The sequence below is a fragment of the Struthio camelus genome, chromosome 1 (genome assembly GCF_040807025.1).
Source record: "Struthio camelus isolate bStrCam1 chromosome 1, bStrCam1.hap1, whole genome shotgun sequence".
NCBI lineage: Eukaryota > Metazoa > Chordata > Aves > Struthioniformes > Struthionidae > Struthio > Struthio camelus.
Genome location: NC_090942.1, coordinates 2,096,627 through 2,118,864, shown reverse-complemented (window position 1 = coordinate 2,118,864; position 22,238 = coordinate 2,096,627). Strand labels below are relative to the sequence as shown.

Sequence of the window (22,238 nt, the reverse complement as noted above, 5' to 3'; positions counted from 1 at the left end):
TCCCGTCGCCCGTCCTTCCACCCCTCCATCCTCCCGTCGCATCCTTCCACCCCTCCATCCTCCCGTCCCCCGTCCTTCCACCCCTCCATCCTCCCGTCGCCCGTCCTTTCACCCCTCCATCCTCCCGTCGCCCGTCCTTCCACCCCTCCATCCTCCCGTCGCATCCTTCCACCCCTCCATCCTCCCGTCCCCCGTCCTTCCACCCCTCCATCCTCCCGTCGCATCCTTCCACCCCTCCATCCTCCCGTCGCCCGTCCTTCCACCCCTCCATCCTCCCGTCGCATCCTTCCACCCCTCCATCCTCCCGTCCCCCGTCCTTCCACCCCTCCATCCTCCCGTCGCCCGTCCTTTCACCCCTCCATCCTCCCGTCGCCCGTCCTTCCACCCCTCCATCCTCCCGTCGCCCGTCCTTTCACCCCTCCATCCTCCCGTCGCATCCTTCCACCCCTCCATCCTCCCGTCGCCCGTCCTTCCACCCCTCCATCCTCCCGTCGCCCGTCCTTCCACCCCTCCATCCTCCCGTCGCATCCTTCCACCCCTCCATCCTCCCGTCGCCCGTCCTTCCACCCCTCCATCCTCCCGTCGCATCCTTCCACCCCTCCATCCTCCCGTCGCCCGTCCTTCCACCCCTCCATCCTCCCGTCGCCCGTCCTTTCACCCCTCCATCCTCCCGTCGCCCGTCCTTCCACCCCTCCATCCTCCCGTCGCCCGTCCTTCCACCCCTCCATCCTCCTGTCACCCGTCCTTCCATCCTCCCCACCTTCCCATCCTCCCGTCCTCCCGTCCTTCCATCCTTTCATACTTCCAACCTTCTGTCCTTCCCCCCACCGTTCTCCCATCATTTGATTCTTCCATCTCCTCTCCTCCTGTTCTTCCATCCTTCCATCTCTGATACTTCCATGGCCCATCTTCCCATCTCCCCTTTCATACTTCCATCCCCAATATTTCCATCCCCCCATCCTTCTGCCTCCCGTCACCTCATCCTTCCATCCTTTTATCTCCTATCCTCCCACCCTGCTTTCATCCTTCCATCCTCCCAAGCTCTGTCCATCCTTCCCATCCTTCTCTTCTTCCATCCTTTCCTCCCTATTTCCATCCCCATCTTCCCAACCTTCTCCCCATCCTTCCATCTCTGGTATTTCCATCCCCATCATCCCATCCCTTCATCCTTCCATCCTCTTCTTCGATCCTGTCATCCCTGGTAGACCCATTGCCCATCTTCCCCTCCTTCTCTCCTCCCACCACCTCATCCTTTCATCCTTCTGTCCTCCCATCCGCTCAGCCTTTCTTCCTTCTCTTCTTCCCTCCTTCCATCTCTGTTATTTCCATCCTTCCTTTGCTGCTGCCACCCGTGAGATGAGTTCGGCCGTGCTCAGCCACGCGGTTTGTGCTGCGTCGACGTGCGGGCATCCGCCGACGAGCTAAAAGAGGGAGAGCGGGGGAAAAAGAGCGCCAATGACTCTAAAGTACACTCGTCTCCTACGGGACCAACGAGCTGTGTCTGACCCGTCACCGGTCCCCGTAGGCACGACCGCACTGGAGGTGCAGCCAAACCTACCCTCTTCCACAGGTCGCCCCAATTAAATAGCACAGCCGGGCGACGCACACCCGTCCCAGCGCCAGGATTAAACACCCAGGCTCAGATTAAACGCCCGGAGCCAACCTCTGTTGTCTGTGCTTAAGGCTTCTTAATTCGATTATACGGCCGCGGCCCCCGTATCTGCCCCAGGGACGCGCAGAGGGCAGAGCAGCGGGGCGCCAGCCCCGGGCGTTCGAGCCCCCTGCGAAGGCAGGGACGGGGCTGGCTCATCCCGGGGAAGCAGGCGCGCGCGAGGCTGAAACCCGGCAGCCAAAACCCAGCCGTGGCCATTGGATGGGACTTAGGTAGGAGCAGAGCAGCTCTTTGCAGCTCCACGTTAACCGACTTGGAACGATTCCAGGAGAAAAGCCTGGAGAGTCGAAGCCTCCTGCGCGGCGCCGAGGAGGGATCGGACCTGGCCAGCCCCGAAACGCCTCTGTTAAAGGATCGCACAAATTTCCTTCTGAAATACTGAAAAACGCCTGCTGATGGAGAAGGCTGCCTCCGAGCTCCCCAGGTCTCGCGCCGAGCTGATTCACGCCAAGGTAAGAAGAAATCTTCCTCGGTTACAGGGCTCCTCAGGAACGACGAGCTGCATCTTCTGCCCCGACGCAGCACCGGAAGTGTTTGCAGGGCACCGAGGGACCGGGCAAGCACCCGCACTGAGCCCCGGACCGGGGTGCAAGAGGTGGCCTGCTGCCACCCGTCCCTGCTCCCCAAATGAGGCATAACGAGACCGCGCTCAGGCCGTGGGCCGGCGCGCGGGCTCTGCTCCGAGCTGAGCTGAGCGCCGCGTGACAGAGCACCCGGCTCCTACCTTGCAACTTCTGACCAACGAGGAAAGGACCAAGGGCTTCTCCCCAGCTTAATTTTGCAGGCATAAAGCTGAATCCGAGTTCCTTTTCTGCTTGTCCTTTTACACCCGACCACGCGCAGTGACAACAGCCGGTTTGTTTCTGTGCATCTTTTTATTGCCTCAAGCACAGATTTGAGAGAAGGGTAAATAATAAACGTTACCGAGGACGTGGAATTACATCTCTCTCTCGGACGAGAGCGCGGTCTCGTAGCTCCCAGGCCCAGGAGCTGCCCAGGCGGAGAGGCCTCCTGCTACTGTGCAGAAGCCTTCAGAAATCATAAAACACCTTACAAATAATGCAAATTCCCTTTTATATTTCCAAGGTCTTTGCTGTGGCCAGGAAAACTAGAAGCAGATACATGAAAACATTCTCCTTTGCTTTCTCATAAAAGACTCGCAAGCAGTCTGTGTCCATCAGCAGGGCAAGAGGGGAAAAATACCTACTTCCTGGGTTGTGAGAACCATGAAAAATGGGAATAAAGCAGCCCCTGGCACTCATGCAGACCAGGCTGCAGTATTCCTGATCTGCTTTATGGAGGCCAGGGCCAGATTTACAGAAGCATTCAGGATCTTGAGAGAAATAAAGCCGCTTCCTCGCCTGTCCAGGGGCTGATACAGCTTCCTTCGCCCTGGGCCGTTAGCACCTTCCAGCATTAATTTATTTTCCCTCCCTGGTGGAAAAGAATCTCCTTCCTTTCACAGACGAGGAAACAAGACAGGGAAAGACTGCTGTATATCTGCAGGGCCCAAAGCAGGGCTTTGCAGGCAGGACCTGCTCCCGGGGCAGCGGCAGCCTCTTCCAAAAATCCTCCAACAAGGATATTTAGAAACTGGAGCAAGCCACCACCCTACAACAAATACAGCCCTTTCCGGTTAGAGGCCCTGGCAAGCTGCTGCCCAGCACTGCGGCGTCCTGCAAACCGCCCAGTTGCGCTCCGGTTTAAAAGGGCCCAGAGGAACGCTGTTGTGCCTCTGGCTCAGGGTCCTCGTGGCGAATCGCGCTCGAGGGACCGCAAGGTGGAAATTTCCCGCTCGAACGGAGCTCAGCGTCGTCTCAAACCCAACCGGGACGGAACCTGCAGGCCATGCATCAAACCGTGACGTGACCACCCTGGCTTGGGGCCAAGCGTAAAGCAGAGCAAAACACAAGCCTAGCCTGCTCAGTTATAGGCCTGTCTGATTTTTATCGTTTGCTATCAACAAAACTGCAGAATCCCATTCTTTTCCATGCCTTGACATTACATAGAGATAAGAGCATGTTATGTTTCAATGTGCAACCAAGCTTTTAATTCTAGATATATATAAAACCAAACAGCAACAGCAGCTCTTAGCTTTACGCATATTGCAGACTATTAGAGACTTACCAGACGCATGAAATATTAAGCCATCTCCCTATGCACTTCAAAGTGTGAGTTGTTTGGTTTTTTAAAGTTCATTGGTGGTGAGAAGTGCCAAGCAAGGTTGTCTGCGATAACAAATAGCTCTTTTTCAGTCTGATCCGAAGACCCTTGATGTCACCACAAGGCTTAGGTCTTTCTTTCTATTTCAGCAGGCTTTGGGATCAGGCTTGGCCCACAGAAAGGATGTAAGACGCAGAGGTCGCTCGAAGCTTTCGTGCACTGCTCACTGCAGCTCTCAATCCTGGTGAAGGGAGAGTCACCAAGAGCTCATTTATGCTGCACCACGCTTGGCCTCCTCCAGGATGCTACTGAAAGAGGAGGTCACTTAAAGTAATTTAACAGGTTCATGAAGAGGAGGTCTATAGAAGGCTTTAGAAATCAATGGTCCAGGTTTATCTTTCCCTTCAGGATGTATGGAAACATCCCATGAAGAGCCAGGCAGGCTCAATGGCTTCTAGCCATACAGGTCCCCAGAGGTCATCTGCCTGGGGCGCCCGGAGCACTTTCCTTGAGCGGTCTCAGCCGTTTAGACGTGCTGGCTGCTGCACAAGCAGAGCTGAAGAGGTGTAGCTCAGCCCTGAAATTTGGAAGTGAAAGAAGAGTAGCCATGAATCTACAAGGACGGGGTCGCGCAGGAGCGTGAAAGCCCAGATGCATTACGTCCATTATCTAATTGAGATAATCCTATTTAAAGCATGCTTTCTCCTAAACACTCTTCCCATGTGTCAAGCTTGAGCTCTCTGCTCAATCCTCGGGTAAAAATCCCACCATCTTAAGCAGGTGGCTGCCTAAATCTGGATAGTCGTAAGCGATAACAAACGTACCATGCGGAAATGTAACAGTTCTTCGGTTGGTTTCACGTACTAACATCCATTTCTTGGAAAAGCTGGATGACATCCGGCTTCCTTGCAAGCTGCCGTGCCAGGGTGCCCGTGCTGTCCGGGGAGTCCCGCAGCCCAGCGCGGAGCAGGATCCGTGCGGCGGCTGCGTGCTGCCCTGCGCAGGCCATGTGCAGGGCTGTGGGGGAGACAGGATGTCAAGAAAGGAACTGAGATTCCCCGGTGGCTTTGGCCTCCGTCTGCTTCAGCTGCAAACGTTGGCTTCCCGCTGAAGGAAATCAAGTCCGCCGAGGGAACGCCCTGAGGGTGAAAGATTACTTTTTCCAATTACATTACCCAGCTGAGCACCCATGTGATGACAGCGCAGGGCTCAGCTGCCACGGCTGTGCCCATCTGCAACAGGGACGGGATGACTAAACCTACGCAGGCAGGGGACACATCCTCTTCCGTGCCCAACTGTGCTGGCAGGAGAGCTATTGGCCCACCTTACCCCAGCTATTCCCTGACCTCCTCCTCACCAGTTACTAGTCCCTCTGATTCGCCATGTTTTCCTGGCCTAATCCTGCACAGGGCCAAGTATCTTTTGCGCTGAAGGCGTTAGCTCCTGCTGCAATCAGCAGGCCGACATGGGCCTGGCAGGTGGGATCAGGACACCCCACGCAGGACACCTTGCGGGAGCGGAGGCAGGGTGAGAAGTGCCCCAGGACGCACTGACACTAACACAGCAAAGGCGCTGGAGAGCGGGGCAGCCGATGGGCGCAGGAAACCATGACAAACTCGTCCCAGGTTTGGACGAGTTCAGCAGAGCTTGAACTTACTCAGTGAGGGGGCGGAGGGAGAGAGAGATCGAAAGATACAAGGCTGTTCACACTCACCGCCGAAGCGTGTTATTAAGCAAACCTGAAGACCGGGGAAGCTGCCAATTTTGGCAACGGTTGAAACCATTTATATATACATTTTTTTTAGCGATGCTGATGCAAAAGATGCTTCATGCTCTCCTGCTGGGAATGCCAACGCACTGACATTACTATGGCAACTATATTTACGTTCAAGCTCTAAGTTATTATTTGCTCACAAGCCATCCTTAGGCAGTTTGCTAAGGAACTGAAGCCTTAGGAGACTGCGCAGTCACTGCATTTGTGTGCCCACCCTAACAGTTTTGCATTGGCTTATTTCAACTGCATTCGATGGAGAAGTAGGGGAACCAAAGATACTTAGCTCCTGAAAGTTTCATGCAAAATAGGCAGCTGGGCAGAGAGAAACCCAAATGAGTGCTTCTGTTCCTCCCCCAAGGGAAAGGCCACAATGCAGGCTCAACCCTGTCATTAGACATCAGAGAAAGCAGAAGGCAGAGAGCCAGTGAATGAAAGCTGCAAGAAACTCGCCTTCACGTGTCGCACTGCTCCAAGATCTGTTTGCATACGGGCACCCCGTTGCACCGTCTGCTAAGCATACACAGCGCTGGCTGTTTTGGAGGCTGGGCTCCTGTTATTAAAGCACAGTCTCAGCGTGATACGGAGCGTGAATAAGTAACTCAGCAGCCTTACCAGAACGGCTCTTCCCATCCTTCGCGTGGACGTCGGCGCCGAGGGACAGCAGCGTCTCAATGGTGCGCACGTGTCCTTCCTGCATTGGTGAGCACAGGCATGTGAATTATTCAGCAGAACCAACCTTGCGAAGTTTCTCACCTTTGCATCCAGCAGAAACAGCACAGGCCAGAAAAGAGAGGAGGCCGCACACCAACTTGTTCATCACTGCATACAGCACCGGGAAGAGCACAGGTCTACTCTGTCGTGGTCAAATCTGGGGCTATCAGGAGCCGGTCCAGGCACAGAGAAGCTTAAAGCAGCTGGAGATAGTCTTGGCACACTGGACATACAGCCTCGCTGCCTTTATCGCTGCCGGAATAGGTCAGGGAGATACCACCAGGCACCTTCTCCAGCCCTCTCGTTGGCAGCCCATGAGAGGAAACAGAGCTTGGCCCAGAGCTTGGCTCAGCGTGTCTGCACGCCTCACATACCCACACCAGCTTTTTCGACCCACGGGCTGAAAAGAGAGCACCCCAGGGGCATAATTCTCTCTGCCAACAATTAACACTGTTTAAAAGAGTTCAGTGAGGACCAATAGTCCTTAAGACCACGCTACAGTGAAGAGCCATCTCTGATGGTGATGTTACAGCCGTGCTTTGGCAGGGCAGGTGTGAAAGATCACAGAAGGGCTGAGGTTGGAAGGGACCTCTGGAGATCATCTGCTCAACCCAGCTCACCTAGAGCACATTGCACAGGATTGTGTCCAGGCGGGTTTTGAACATCTCCAGCGAAGGAGACTCCTCCACCTCTCTGGGCAACCTGTTCCACTACTCAGTCACCCTCACAGTCAAAAAGTTTTTCCTCAGGTTCAGATGGAACTGCCTGCGTTGCAGTTTGTGCCCGTTGCCTCTTGTCCTGTCGCTGGGCACCACGGAGAAGAGTCTGGCCCCATCCTCTTGACATCCCCCCTTCAGATACTTGTACACATTAGTCAGATCACCTCTCAGTCTTCTCTTCTCCAGGCTGAACAGGCTCAGCTCCCTCAGCCTTTCTTCCGAAGAGAGATGCTCCAGTCCCCTACTCATCTTGGTAGCCCTCCGCTGGACTCTCTCCAGTAGTACCATGTCTCTCTTGTGCTGGGGAGCCCAGAATTGGGCACAGGACTCCAGGTGAGGCCTCCCCCAGGGCTGAGGAGAGGGGCAGGATCACCTCCCTCCACCTGCTGGCAACACTCTGCCTAAGGCACCCCAGGAGACCATTGGCCTCCTTGGCCACAAGGGCACATTGCTGGCTCATGGTCAACTTGTTGTCCACCAGCACTCCCAGGTCCTTCTCCGCAGAGCTGCTCTCCAGCAGGTCAACCCCCAGCCTGTCCTGGTGCCTGGGGTTATTCCTCCCTAGGGGCAGGACCTTGCACTTGTCTTTCTTGAATTTCATGAAATTCCCCTCTGCTCATCTCTCCAGCCTGTCCAGGTCCCTCTGAAGGGCAGCACAGTCTTCTGGTGTGTCAGCCACTCCTCCCAGTTTAGTATCATCTGCAAACTTGCTGAGGGGGCACTCTGTGCCTTCCTCCAGGTCATGCATGAAGACCTTGAACAAGCCTGGGCCCAGGACTGACCCCTGGGGGACACCGCTAGCTACAGGCCTCCTACTAGACTCTGCGTTCACAACCCTGTGAACTCTGCCATCCAGCCAGTTCTCAGTCCACCTCACCATCCACTCATCTAGCCCACGCTTCCTGAGCTTACCTACGAGGATGTGATGGGACACAGTGTCAAAAGCCTTGCTGAAGTCCAGGTAGACAACATCCACTGCTCTGCTCTCATCTACCCAGCCAGTCATTCCATCACAGAAGGCTTGGCTGGTCAAGCACGATTTCCCTTTGGTGAATCTATGCTCATGCAACTCAGTCCAGATCCAGACAGGTGACCCAAACCCCAATCTACTTTTAGATGACTGTGGATCCTGTAGGATCTTCCTGATCGTGGCTCACCAGCCCCCTTGGTCAGCAGATCCACCTTGCACAGCCAGGGGGGACTTAAGGCCGTGTCTGTGAGGAATTTGGAGAACTGGCTCCCACCACGGCTTTGCCTTCGCTGATGACTGCAGAGGATTTAATGCACAAATGAGCAGTGACTTACGACCGGGTGACAAGGCTTAAAGATGTTTCTTAATAGCAAATTAAGTGCACTGAAACTGTCAACTGATCTTGCCTTTTCCTCTCTGGTCCTCGTCTCTGGTCAAATAACTCAATTAAATTGCTTTTAACTGCAGCTGGCCACAGAGCCGTAGGATCTCTGACTTACCTTTAACAATTGGCAGCTGGCTGTTTGTTAAAAGACCTAAATGTCAGCATAAAGCTGTGTGTACTCTCACACCATAAATCTAGTTCAACTACTACAGAGATCTAGAGCCGCTTTTATTAGGGTGTATTGCAGCCCAGAGAGCAGAACCTGTTGCCAATCTGGACTGTTATGCATCTGTTTGCATTTCCCCCAGGCACTGGCATTTCCTAAAGGATTACTCTGGTATTTGTAACGCCTTATGAGAAGACGCAGAATGCCACGCTTACGCACCTTCACGACCCATGGTGTCCTCTATCTTTCCTCTACCAGTAGGTGATTTTTAATGCTGCAGGAGAAAATGCAATACAGCCCCCACACCCCTCCTCTCTGCATAGGCCTCTCCTTAAATAAATTCTCTCTCCCTAAATAACATGCCCGATTTTGTAATTCTGTCTTTGCTGCAATGAATTAGCCTTTGTCACATGGCATGAGGATGGAAGGTCCTTATTTTTATCCCCGCCAACCACTCTTTTCCCCCATTATTGTACGACTCAGTAGCATCATATTCCCCCCTGCTCAAGGCTCCCATTCCCCTGCTGTACACACACCCTCTCTCAGCAGCAAAGACAGCAAGCCAGGAACTGCTTTAGCTGCCACAGCCTTGGCAGCAAATCGGGTTGAAAGCGTAATTTGATTTTCATGTATTTATAAATGCAAAGTAATAAGAAAAGAAAAAAAAATACCACTAGTCAAATGATGCTGTAAATATAAAGTGACACTGAGCCTCGGGAAGGAAGAGAAACCTATCAAATCGCTCCCCAATCAGCCGCTCGCCAAGACAGAGCTGGGATGTTCTCCAAGGCACATTATATTCCCCAATAGCCTTGCTGTTAAACGTACCCTTGGCAACCAAAAGGGCTTTCAACATGGTTTCGCAGAGCATGAGGAAGGGAAGCTGGGAGAAAGGCCTCCTTTGTGGGAGCCAGCAAATGCCACGGCTGGGTCCTGCTGCAGGAGAATACTGTTGCCAGCACTCTCAGTAAGTGTCATTGATGCTTTTGTAGGAGCGGGGCACGGGGACGCTGCTTCGTTCCCGCTACTGGTCTAGACGGGGCTCTGAGCGCTGCATGTTAAAGCTCCCGAGGTCAGGAGCTCTCCTGAGCCAGGATCTTCCCTCTCCGCAGGCAGGGAGCATGTTAGACACCCGGGTGCGACAGCATGAAGCAGAAGCGAAGCAGCAGGGCCCCAGAAGGGATCCAGCTCGGTGGTGAGGGTTTGGGGACCTCCTCTGCACACCCAGGGAGTGTTGCAGGACCCACAGCCCACGAGGCCCTGCTACCCTCATAGGCATGAGATGGGAGGAGGAGAACGCTCAAACTACCCTCACTGACTGGAATTCAAAACAGCTGCTGCATGAAAGACGCAGACAAGCCCCAGGGAGCTCCCTCCTTCTCCCCACCTCTCCTCATTCCTGTCTGACAGCGGGCAGGCCAGAATCTGGCCTAATTGGACAAAAAGTTGCTGAAGAAAGAGTAGGAGGAAATCTGAGCAGCGATTCATCCACATCTCCTCTGTCAGGTGAGTGAGTGGACACTGATGAGGAGTGAGTGGATATCTCATGAGCTGCTGGGCACCTACAGCTCCCGATAACTAGCGGGGCAGACTCTCTTCAGGTGCCACAATTTGGTCCAAAGGCAACAGATTGGGAGTGTAACTTTCACCAGGGATATGGCTCCAGTCTCATCCACGGTGCAGACAACTGGATGCATGGTAAGGGAACTGCGACCTATTGCCACCCACCTCTGCTCCTGCTCAGTCACGCTCAGCCACAGGCCACACAGGAGAATTTAGAAGCCCTCAGCGGCAGTCAGGGACATGGGCAGGAGTGTGGTGAACAGAGCAACTCAGATACCCGATGCCACGGCGCAGACAGCTGGCCACGTGTAACGACGGTCTAAAAACCATTAATCGGGGTATGGGACTGGCCAGGAGTAGATGGACAGTGACATGGGATGAGCTAGGAACGTAAATGCTCCATCAGTCGTGAAGAAGGCAAAGCCTGCTTCAGATGCCTGTCAGGAGCACACCAACGGGGGGAGACTTTGCAGGGGAAGCACAGGAACAGGGACCAACCTTGGCTGCGTAGTGGAGCGCTGTGAGTTGGAGGGCCGTCGCTCTCTCATTAACATCAACACCCAGCTCGGAGACGAGGAAGCGGATGGCTCCATCCTGGGCCGTGATGGCTGCAAGGTGCAGAGCCTGAGCGCCCAACGCGTCTACAGCTGAAGGACAGGCCTGAAGCGGCAGGAAGGAGGGAAAGAGAAAGCAATGATCAGCCTGACCAAACCTTCAAGGACAATCACCAGCCCAAGCACAGAGTCGACTCTGCCTGCCACTGCCACGATGACGGCAATGAACATGCAAGGTGTCACCAGCAGGACCAGTGCAGTTGATATACGTGCTGTCATTGGCAGACCAATGTCAGCTCTCTGCTGAGTTTGTTAAGTGATAAGCAAAACTACTGCAAAAAAGGACAACCAGGCCCACTCTCTTTTCAGCTGTAGCATGTAGTATCTCTGTTATGACAGCCTGATCCCTCCAGGACACACGGTCATACACTTTACTGGGGACTCTTCAAAGGTCAAACTTGGATTTACAAATCTGTCTGCACATTCAGGTCTTACCCAGGAATCTAAGTGCCACTGCTTATTTTTTGGTGATAATAACAGTCACAGCAATGATGTTTCAATTCTTTAAAGCAGCAAGAAACAACCCATCTCCAGGATCCTGCCTTAGCAGAGGGAGACGGGCAGGATGATCTCATGAGATCTCTTCCAGCCCTCGCCTCTCTGAGGCTCTGAATGTGAACCGCAAAGATGCAAAAGCACAAAGGCAAACACAAGTAATACACAGTGCACTCATCGCAAAGTATATAATCTTGCCTTGCTGTCTAGCAGCCTGACTTATGGTTTTATAAAACCTAGAAGGTAGCAACACTGCCATTAGTGCTTGCAATGCCAGTTTCGTGGCAGTAAGCCAGGGCATCAGAATGAGGAAACTAAATGAACTATTCCATCTTCACTGTTTGAAAATGTAAGCAAACTTTGCAAATGTCTTATACTGTAAGGGCCAGACGAGCAAAGACCTGTAAGGGCCAGACGAGCAAAGACAAGCACATAAATGTCTGCCGAAGTCAACAAGCATCTATGCATTCAAATATAAACTGGGCATGAAATTGCCTCTGCTGCCCTGCCCTGCTGGGTAAGGCGACATGCTACAGCTGAGTACATCCACCAGCTCGCTGACCTTGAAAAGCAAGGTCTCGTGTCCCCTTCCCATGCTCCTGGCCCGCTCCGTGCCATGCTGGGGGCTCAGCTGGCCAACTCAACCTGCCAACGCAGCAGAAACCTGTTCACGGGTTTTGCCGTGCTGGCTTTCTGCCAGGTCAGCAAGTCGCACCAGTTTGGCACGGCGTCCAAGAGGCACGAGAGCTGGTGCAGCGGAGAGGCCAGGGAAGGGCAAAGGAGAGAGGCACGGCCCCATCTCCGTGAGAATCAGCCATTAGGTGGGCTCCAACCATCTCACATAAACTCAGCCGCCAATAAATAATGCAGTGGTCTGGTTCTTGCAGTGCGCAATTGGCTCTAATGACATCTCTATTATGCCTCCTATGCCAGAGGAAATCAGAGATTACTGGGAGGCAGTACGGGAGCGGCAGCTGTCACGAGAGGGGAGGCCGGAGATGAGCTGCTGCTGGCGCAGCTAGACGCCTCTGCGTTACCCAGCCTCCGCGCTGCCACGAGAGCCTCCGCGCTGAGCCCCGCCGCCAAACAGCTCCTGAGTGACACAGCTGCCCCTGAAGCACTGGGCAAACCCCATCGCCTTCTGCCACTGCCTTGTGTCTCCTTTCCCCTTCCATCAGCCCTCTGAGGTGAAATCTACCCCTTGAGCCCAGTCCTGATGGTCTCATTCAATTCTTACTTGGCCACATCTCGCTTAACTCCAGGGGGAATTTGCCTGAATCGATTCTTTGCAATTTGGTTACAGTGAGCGCATGGACTGCCTTCCCTGGCAGTTCTAGGACAGGTCCTGGAGGAGGGAGAGGAGGGTTTTGGCACCTACCTGGTGTTTTTGCAGGAGCAGCCGGGCAATGTTGACATGCCCGTTCTGGATAGCATCCATAAAGGGAGTGACTCCACAGTTGTCCCTGCTGTCAGGTTTGTACTGGCACCTGAGAGAGAAGACAAAAGACATCCCTGAGCACATTGCTGCTGGCATCTCCAAACTCCTCACTGCACTGCTTTACGTTGGTGGGACAGGAGACTATCAGCGTATTTGCTCAGAAAAGACATATACAAAACCTGTCCATAGACCATGCATAAACCTTTCTTAGTGCTTTACTGCCTGGGGTGCAGGCTTGCTGCGGTGTGCCTGCATGCTTTCTGGGTCAAAGATCTGATATTTGGCAGGCTCAGCTCACTCGAGCTGCAGGGAAATCATTTCTATTTCCCTTCCCTGAACAGAGGCTCTCTGAGCAGGGTAAGATGCGTGCAGGCCTTGCTCTGGCAGAGGGGAAAACCATACCTTCACATAGCAGTGCCACATACAAAATTAAAGCTCACAGCCCTCAGGTTAAAGCTCTGTTGAAATGAGAGAAGACTGAATCAAAATTGAAAGCCTGGCTCGAGCCACAGCGCAAAGGGGCAGGTTCGCCCTGGGCCAAGCGCAAACAGCAATTTGCAAGGACGAGTTGGCAAAAGGGAGAACTGTGGCTGGTGGTGGCTATGGCTTCCCTTCTGCTAGAGTGCTGGGGAAAGCTGGTCCAGCTCTGGCAGCAGGCAGCGCCGCTTAGGAAGGCAACGGGATCAGAATGGCTGGGCATGGGCTGATTTAAAGCCACTTCACAGCAGCCGCCTGGGAGCGGCAGCCTGAAAAATAAAAGCCCGGAGGCTCAGTCCAGCTTGGAGGAGTTGCACCCAGACCGAGCTGCCACAAAGCTGTTTTCTTGTTATCATACAGCCTCAGACACATAGCAGGCAACTGGAATGAATCAGCAGAGAGAAAGAGCCGAGTTATATAACAGGGGCTTATGTCATAGCAAAGTCGGAGCCCATCTGAGCCCATCGGGAGAGCGTGTTTGTCTGAAAAGCCCGTAACCGGCTGTGAAAAGCCAGAGGAAATGGAGACGGTCTCGGGATTGCAAGCAGGGTGGCTGCGCAGCCGGGCTTCCCGCACGGCATAAATGCCCTTTGTGTGCAGGCGGCCGGAGCAAGGCCGGCGCTGGACGGGAGGCGGGGGGAGAGCGGAGAGGCAGAGTCGGCGTGTGCGCCTGTGCCTGCGCGGGCAGGGCTGCGGGCCCGCAGGCAGTGCCGAGGGGAAGCCTGCTTACCGCTCCAGGAGCAGCTCCACCACGTCGAAACGGCCGTGCATCGCTGCGAGAGAGAGGAGGCGAAAGGTAATTTATGATTTCGTGCCACCTTCTGCCTATGGTGAAACATAATCGCGTTTCTGATGTGGGAAGGAGTTCCGAGAGGTTTTAAATTCAAAGTTTCTGATTTTTTTTAATTAAAACATTGTCTCCGGATCTCAAGCCTTCTCTTCCCCGATCCTATAGGAAAATACTGGATAAAACAGAGAAAAGGCATGGCATATAGGCACCATTAGCCTCTACTTGCAGAGTGCATGCATGAGAGGGTACATGTTGCAATTAAGCTGACACAAAGATCTTTTCTCGCTGGAATTTGTTAATCCCTTAAGTGAAACGTGTGAGAAGCAAAACGAACACAAAGCCGGGAGATGGAGAATAGCTGGAAGGTATTTCCACCCCTCCTCAGCCACGCAGACTACCCAGCACTCCCATCTCATCATCCCAGTGAAGCATCCTTGCCCAGACAGTGTCTCAGAGGAAAAACAACAACAGCGTGGGGGAGATTTGAATGTCAGACACTGAAATATTCTGTCTTTTTTTACACATGGTATTACAGCAATGCATGGAGAGTCTTAATTTGGCTTTTTTTTTTTTTGCAGGTCATTTTGCAAAACAAATGAAATAAATTAAAGAAAAAAAATCAAATCAAGCTGAGAGCTGCTATATGAGGCTATTTACTCAGTGCAATGGAAGAAGGGCCCCGGCATATATGTGTTACCAGCAATAACCTTTGGACACAGCTGCACAATAGATGCTCTTTGGCAGTAGAGCCCGATGAGGGCTTCCCATCCTCCCTCATCTCAGCTTTTTGCTCCTGCTCCCCGCCCATTTATCACCCCTTCACCTGAGCTGATGTAAACACAGGGAGAGCCATACCCAAATGAAGGCTTTAGAAAAAGCCAAGCTATCGGAAAAAAACACAAGCAACATGATTACATCCTTTAACAGCAGCAGAGACGCAACAAAGCTGCAGTGCTCAGATCCCACTGTCGCACTCCACTTCCTCTAATTACATCTCCCCCGCTCTCTTGCCTTAGGCTACAGATATACGAAGCAGCAAAGCTTGAGGAACCAACTCCAAAGAAATCGCATTGGGAGAACATTATCCATCGTCCATCGAAGGATAATTGTCCCCGGAAGCCAGCTTGACTAGTCAGGGGTTAACGTGCTCATATCCACACCCTTAAATATAAACTCACGGCGACGGCTGTTTGTCTGATGTGATTTCCCCTGGCAGCTCCAGCATCGTCTCCGGTCCCTCGTCCATGCCACCGCCTCAGGGGTTGTGTCTGTATAACATCCCCCTTGACGGAGATGTGGTGGCACCGACACCAAGAAACTCGTGCACCAAGCGGCAGCCTCCAGCATGGTCCTTGGTTAAAATTATGCTGGGGGCAAAGGTGGTTTAAACAGCTCCAGCCCTTCCTGCTGCCCAGTCGCTCCTGTGCTGGCTGCCATGTGGTCCAGGCTCTAACCTGGATCAATGCAATGACCATAAACCAACCCAAACCAAAGCCAACGGAAAAAGGAGGGGATTTTCACTGATCACTCTATAGACGTGGGTTTGATGGAGGTCCCCGCGAGCGGCAGCAGCGTAACCCATGCGACATGGAGAAGAAAGGGGGATCGCCCTGTGAGCGGGATGCTGGCTTTGCCATGGGGAACATCAAACGTGGGAAGCCACCCAGAGACAGAGACACCTCTACATAGGGGTGAGAACTGGGTGCTGGATCCCACCATCACGGTACCCCCAGATCCTAAATACCATCAGGCAGAAAGGAGACTTTAAGCTCAAGCTCAAAACCACCCCTTTTCCCCACTTATAGCTCTCGCTCTGGTCCTGACCCCGTCCCCCGATCCTCAACCCCCAGATGCCAACCCAACATCCACCCCTCTGCAGCAAGAGGGCCAAGGCGGGGCTGGGGGCCCAGCTGACTGGCCAAGGCTTGGAGAAAGAAGACATGGTGCAGGGCCAAACAAGGGTCTGAGCAGGGACAGCGGAACTGCGGGTACATGCAAGTAAGCAAGGTTTACCCATTTCTCACTCAGGCAACCTGCCCCTCATTGCTAAGCCCGAAACATCCAACAACTAAATCAGCGATTTTTCATTTCCAGGTCAAGCTCAAGGACTAAGACATAGCCATTGCCCGTGGGCTTGGACTGTCACGGTTGATGAGCATAGTGTGGTGGACGGGCAACCACTGAGGTCCTGCCAAGTAACGGGAATGACAACGAAGGAGTGACATGCCCAACAGATTAATTACAGCACAGCAGAGGCCTCCTCACAATACCTCAGGTCTTTTCAGAGAGTCGATCCCAATTACGCTCTCATGAGTTTAGGTAGCTGCTCAGCCACGGGAGACAGCTCAGCTCAGCTCTCCTGTGGAGACACTGCCGAGCCCGAGGAAACACAGTCTAATCCCTGCTCAGTGATTGGGAACGTTTCAGAGTCAGGTCAACAACATCCTTTAGCCCCAAGGCTGCCCCACAAGATCGCCCCGACTCACCATCGCTCACCTCTCTCTCCGCTCACCCCCTCGCTGCCTTCGTCACGCACTCCCACTGCATCTCTCGAGGGCAGAGTTAAGGGGATTTAAGGACTGGGAAGACACATGTGTTACATGTACTGCCTTGCTTGCAGAGGTTTGTGGGTAACTGCACCTGATATCCTGGAAGGGCAATGAGGCATGGCAGGACAAACTTAATTCTACATTAACAGATTTTTGGGCCGTGCAACTTATTAAGTCTCAAAGAACTCAACTGAGGCATTTATTATCCTCATTTATGCATCATCCATAAATTAGGCACCCAGGTCTTAAGGATGATGGAGTGAAAGAGTCAGGAGATCAGAAATCTAAACTCTCTCTGGGTCATCATTCAGACAACTGTGTCCTCCTGCTCCCCACCATGGTTCCTCAAGCCAGTCCACTTCCTTTATATGGTCTTTTAAACCAAGGGAAAGAGCAAGGCAGAGGAATCAGACAAGGTAAGCTCCAACTCTAACATAGTGCCTACATATTCCCAATGCAGACTATCCTTTGCCCTTACAGAAACACGCTGCGTGTTTCTCACCACTCAATGCCACCTTCTTAAGAGCGTCATGAAGATAATAACACTTCTGATGCTTCTTCTGACGTTGCATCTACAGGCCCTATGGCTCTTTCAATTTGCCATAATGACCTAACCCACCAAGCATTCACACAGAGATGGATCATGTCGAGAGACGTGTCCGTTACAAAAACCAATGAGGAGACCATAAACCGCAGCGGTAAAATTGGCCATCAGCAGGCAGGTCCCAAAAGGTGCCTCTCAGCAGCTCTGCCAGTTTTAGGACTTTTAAAACACCCAGAGGCCAAGATATGTTCAGAGCCTTGCAAACTTCCCAAGGGTGATTTGCAGCTGGAAACGCTTTATACAGCAAGGAAAAGTTACAGCATCACGCCCTGAGCTGCGGGAGCTTGGGCGTGACATCTGTCACGGGAAGGCAGAGAGGTGAGCGGAAATGGACCCAAAGGTCTTGGTCCAAGGAGGCCGAAGTCAGCGGGTGATCATGAGCACTCCTGACACGGATCTGCCTCTCCCCAGGGAACACCACTGTTATTCACCGCAAAAACAGGCTTCCAACATGGAGAATAATCCAGTGCAATGGAAACTGAGGACCCTCCAACATCACAAGCTCAGTCTTTGGCACATCATTAAGAGGTATTAAGCCTAACTTTTGCTGTTTATTTATCTGAAGGCAGATAAAATGAGGCATCTGTCCTGAGGCGAAACCCTGCAAAGACGTAGCACAGCAGTGTTCACAGACGGGAGCTATGGGGAGGTGAGTTGTCACCAGTGCTCACCACTTACCTCCCTTCCTTTAATTTTCAGTAAGTTAACTAATTTTACTGCTTCTCTGTGTTTTTTGTATCAAAATAGGTCACACTTTGCTTCTCCAAACTAAATACAAACTGAAACGCCAGCCCCATTCTGTTCTCGGCTGCCGCCACAGCCCGCTCTCACTCCTCTCTTCCCATGTGCCCAGCAACGATGGGACCCTCCTTACCCGCTGTGTGCAAGGGCGTCCTCTTTATCGTGCTCTCCGTGTCCCAGCTGCCTGGGGATACAGCCAGCAGGTACTGGAGGACATGGAGATGGCCCTCCCGGCTCGCGATGTGGAAGCAATTCCAGCCGTCCTTGTTCTTCAGCAGCGGGTTTGCTCCATGCTCCACGAGAAGTTTGATCACCTCCAGGTTTTGCCTGGTGCAAGCCATCATCAGAGGAGTCCTGAAAGAAACACAGGGCAGCTACATTAACGGGAGAGACAGTGCTGTACAGGCCTGACAGGCTTTTGTTCTAACATCTGAACTTGAAGCATGATTTAAAGTCAGCTGTAGCGTCAATTGACCTGTCTGAAGTAATGTAGTAGCTCAGCGCTAGTGATCCTGTAGTGAGCTAACAGGAGGGAGAACTGATGTGCTAAAACTACTCAAAGCTAGGAGGAAACTTTGCTGGCTGAAGGCGCAAGACCTCCTCCAAGCAGAAGTCCTAGGCTTTATTGTCTCACCTGCATTCAGAGGCTTTACCCGAGGTTCACCACACATCGCATACAGATCCATGAGATTTTGCAGCATTGTTTTTTCATGCAGGTAATATGAATGTGTGCACCTCGCACAATAGTTGAGGTTGGAAGGGGCCTCTAGAGGTTGTCTAGTCCAAACCCCAGCTCAAGCAGGGTCAGCTAGAGCAGGTTGCCCAGCACTGTGTCCAGTTGGGTTTTGAATATCTACAAGGGTGGAGACTCCACAACCTGTCTGGGCAACCTGGTCCAGTGTTCAACCACTCTCCCATATGTGTTAACTGGACTTTTAGGGCCCGTTTAGCCAGGACCATTCACGCTAGCAAAGGATGAAGGGGCTGAGACACAACTCTGAAGCTGGAAATTCCTCTTCGTGTAACTAGACAAGCCTCTGGAAGCCCCAGCAATAACAGTCCGCTAAAACAAGCGGGAAAAACAGGGTGCACTTGAAATGTTGTCTTCCTGAAACCACACAGGGTCAGACGAGCTTTTCTTACCCTGGCCAGTCCTACCCCTGTCACCCAGGTGGGCATTTGTGGCTGCAGGCAGCAAATCGCCAGCGAATCACCTACCAGCCACTGATTACCCCCCTTTCAGCCTAGCAGTTCAGCCAGTTTTGAACCCATCTAACAGCCCTTTCATCCAGCCCAAATATCCTCAGCTTACTAAGGAGAAGGCTGTGAGATCAGCAGGCCAGGGCCCGTTCAGGAAGGGCCATGAACCATCACTGCCGGGCAGAAGTGGCAGATGGAGCTGGCCAGGACAGGACGATGAGCCCAGCCTGGGCAGTGAGAAAGCGTGAGCATCCTCTCTTAGGAGAGGCAGGGGGAACTCAAGCCCATCTCAGAAGGACTCTGGGCCTTCTTATTTAAAATTCCTTGGATTTGCCTGGCACCCCAGAGAAGAACCCGGCTCCTAACACTGGACAGACCCCTCTGGTCTCACTCTTACATGAAAGGCTGACTGAAGGCCTGAGTGGAGCCCATGCTCAGTCCCCTCTGCACAAAAGTCCTTGGCTACTGCTTCTGGGACCCTTTGCTGTCCCTCTGCCAGTTTTAGAGGGTCCAGAGCAGGACAGCAGCCAGGCAGGTCAATGCTTTTTCTACATGGAAAGTTTACACCGTGTTACAAGAGGGATGGAAGGGAGCAAAGCCATTAATGTGACCTCAGGACAGCCTGCTGCTTTCTGTTCCTTCACTAAACACAAGCCTTGCACTTGTCAGACAAGAGCCACGGAAGCCAGAAAGAGAAAACATCCCAACCAGTAACTCATCACCTGCCAGATCTCCCCATCAGAACGGCACGTTCCCCGTCCCGCAGTTTTAGAGCTGTGCCTCGCATGGATTGCACGCGTGCTCCTGGAAAGCCAGGCCAGCGGGGTACAAATGACAAATGAACACAGTGGACAGCCCATCTCAGCCTGCCTGCAACCCCACATCTAGCAATGACCGCGTTTGCGCACGTATAACCCATGTGCTGCCTATTAAAAACATCCCAACCCGTAACTCATCATCTGCCCGCTCTCCCCACCAGCTCCTGTGGCTTGGTGGCAGAGCAGGCTCACCACTGTGTTTCTCTTCTCCAGTAACCTGTTATCCCCACATCTATCCTTCCCCACCGAGACCCAGGGACGTTGCTGGATCTGGAGCCTCCTTTGGAGGAACAAGCTAAGAGCTGTCTGGGGGTGGACGTTAGCTGAGGTTTCGCTCTCAAGGCAAAGTGTGGGTCACTCAAGGTGGTGAACCCACAGTCATCTCCCACATTTGGTTTTACTCTGGTGACCAGTTTCACTGACCTCACTAGCACCAACTACATTTTCCTTAATTATCACGTCATAAAAGCGACACGATGTTAGCAACGACAGTAGGTGAACTGCTCTAAGTGAGAGGTATATTTTCCATTTCATCTGTTTATAAACTTCACCCAAACATTCAGCTCTGGGTGCATGCACAGACTGGACAGAAACCTTTGAGCTTTCACAGGAAAGACGAACAATTCTCCGTCCGATCCCTCCAAGAGGGATCACGTCCTCCTCATCAATCCACACACAACGGCTAAGAGGAGCGACAAGAAATATCCCTTATTCAGAAAAAGCTGCAGCACAAAAAAGAGAGTCCTACTGGACAAAGAATAAGGACGCATGGGCCTAGACTGCACCAAGGGAGGGAGATTTGGATTAGACATTGGGAAAAACGTTCCAGATGTAAGGACAGACGAGGGCTGAAACACAGTGCTGAGAAAGGAGAGAAAATCTCCAGCAACGGAGATTTTTCAGAACAGATTAGGCACGCATCTGCTGCAGACAATAGAGATAGAAGTGATGGAGGCAGGAGCTCAAGGTTTCTTGCAGCTCCCTTTCTATAGAGCATTTTGGGTCGGTATATATTTTCAGTGCAAAGGAGACTGTCCTAGGGCTAGGTCATGCACTAGAAAGCGTGCAGTGCTGTTTTTTATCCTCGGCCAGAAGGGTACTGCGGGAATATAACAGAAAACCAGGCTTGCAAATATGCTTGCAACCGGCTCATGAAATCTCCACATTCCTCTGCTGCCCCTGACGTCGGTATGAAGCTGGCACAGCCTGTAATTACGAGGACTGGGACGCTGCCTTAGTACTGGCATTATTTCACCTTTAATAAGGCGTCCCTGGTCTTTCATTTGATAGTGAGAAACTTCTTTCTTTTCAGCAAAGGAAAGCAGCTTCCCTCTCCAAGAGTAGGATTTTACATGCACATAAAACTTCATTAATCAGGCCTGCTGCACGTCCGTGGAACAGGATTTATCTAGTCCAATTCTCATTCACTCATCGTTTGCTTACGTGTTACCCAGATAAGGCAGACAAACACAAACCCTGAAAAAACTAGTTTTTTTGACTGTGTCGCTCAGGCCGCGGCTCCACGTTGCCACTTCCACCAGAAGCAAACCTGCCCCGAGTGGCTCTGCTTTGCTGGGAGGAAACAGAGGGATAAAATTAATTTTTACGCTCCTTGACGTCTCAGCTCAGTTTCCAGGCGCTGAATAATTGGAAAAACCGGAATCTGCTGGGCTGCCCAGCGGGCCTCCCCGCAACGGGGCGGCGGGGGGAGAGCGCCTCCACCGAACGGCGAGCCGCGCGGCAAGCCGCCGGCGACCTACCAGTCGGCCTTTTTCAGGCAGTCGACGCTGGCGCCCTTCCGCAGCAGGTACGAGACGCAGGCGGCGCGGCCCGCCGAGGCGGCTTCGTGCAGGGGCCGCTTGTAGTCGCCGTCGAGGCCCTCCAGGCCCATGCCCAGGGCCTCCACGAGGTAGGCGAGGACGTCGAGGCGGCCGTGGCGGGCGGCGTGGTGCAGCAGCCCGGCCCCCGAACCCCCGGGCCTCGCCGCCGGCCCGGCGGCCTCGTCGGGCCGCAGCGCTTCCCTCAGGAGGTCCAGCCTGCCCGCCCGCACCAGCCGCAGCAGCCGCTTGGGCCTGTCGCCTTCGGCCATGGCCGAGGCCTAACGCCCCCCCCTCCTCCCCCCTTCCCGCCCCGGCGACGAGGCCATGCTTCAGTTTCCCCCCTCCCCGGGGGTGAGGGGCCGCGGCCCTTCCCGCTCTCTAGGCTCTTCCCCCCCCCCCCACCACCTTCCCCAGGCGGGTTCTGCTGCGGCGGTGTGACGTCACCGGCCGCGGCGTGACGCCATCAGCCGGGCCGCCGTCTCGGCGAGGACGTTTCCCCTCCTTCCGCCTTTCCCCCCCCTCTCCTCCCTTCCCCCGCCCAACCCGGAAGCGGCTGGCCGCGCCTATTG

The 22,238-nt window shown here is 53.3% G+C and overlaps 1 protein-coding gene and 1 long non-coding RNA gene across 8 annotated transcripts; one reads left to right on the top strand and one right to left on the bottom strand.

Moving 5' to 3' along the window:
- Window positions 1-1,446: 1,446 nt before the first annotated feature.
- On the bottom strand, window positions 1,447-22,067 carry ANKRD16 (ankyrin repeat domain 16). 6 transcript variants are annotated; one of them, XR_011142251.1, is made up of 9 exons: window positions 21,610-21,946; window positions 17,965-18,185; window positions 13,878-13,920; window positions 12,611-12,719; window positions 10,622-10,783; window positions 6,222-6,300; window positions 4,660-4,852; window positions 3,800-4,412; window positions 1,447-3,511 (listed from the first exon to the last, which is right to left on the bottom strand). XR_011142251.1 is itself a non-coding variant. In XM_068950665.1 (8 exons), the coding sequence occupies exons 1-7, from the start codon at window positions 21,936-21,938 to the stop codon at window positions 4,692-4,694; spliced, it is 1,104 nt and encodes a 367-aa protein (XP_068806766.1). In that variant the 5' UTR covers window positions 21,939-22,067; the 3' UTR covers window positions 3,695-4,412; window positions 4,660-4,691. The 6 variants fall into 6 exon arrangements, 5 of the variants coding, with proteins under 5 accessions (XP_068806766.1, XP_068806879.1, XP_068806949.1 ...); XM_068950665.1 differs by lacking the exon at window positions 1,447-3,511 and having other exon boundaries at window positions 3,695-4,412; window positions 21,610-22,067; XM_068950778.1 differs by lacking the exon at window positions 1,447-3,511 and having other exon boundaries at window positions 3,695-4,076.
- Window positions 13,824-21,459, top strand: LOC104146972 (uncharacterized). 2 transcript variants are annotated; one of them, XR_011142318.1, is made up of 4 exons: window positions 13,824-13,943; window positions 14,516-16,902; window positions 17,656-17,739; window positions 17,838-19,979. It is a non-coding gene; the product is annotated as an uncharacterized lncRNA (long non-coding RNA). The 2 variants fall into 2 exon arrangements; XR_011142306.1 differs by having other exon boundaries at window positions 13,831-13,943; window positions 14,516-17,739; window positions 17,838-21,459.
- Window positions 22,068-22,238: the final 171 nt, after the last annotated feature.

Bases quoted from the DNA above. Each gene is read 5' to 3' on its own strand.
- ANKRD16 (XM_068950665.1), bottom strand. From the start codon at position 21,938: ATGGCCGAAGGCGACAGGCCCAAGCGGCTGCTGCGGCTGGTGCGGGCG. The intron at 18,186-21,609 runs GTAGGTCGCCGG...TGTTTCTTTCAG, and splicing joins TGCCTGAAAAAGGCCGACTG to GACTCCTCTGATGATGGCTT. The intron at 13,921-17,964 runs GTAAGGAGGGTC...TCTCTCTCGCAG, and splicing joins GACGCCCTTGCACACAGCGG to CGATGCACGGCCGTTTCGAC.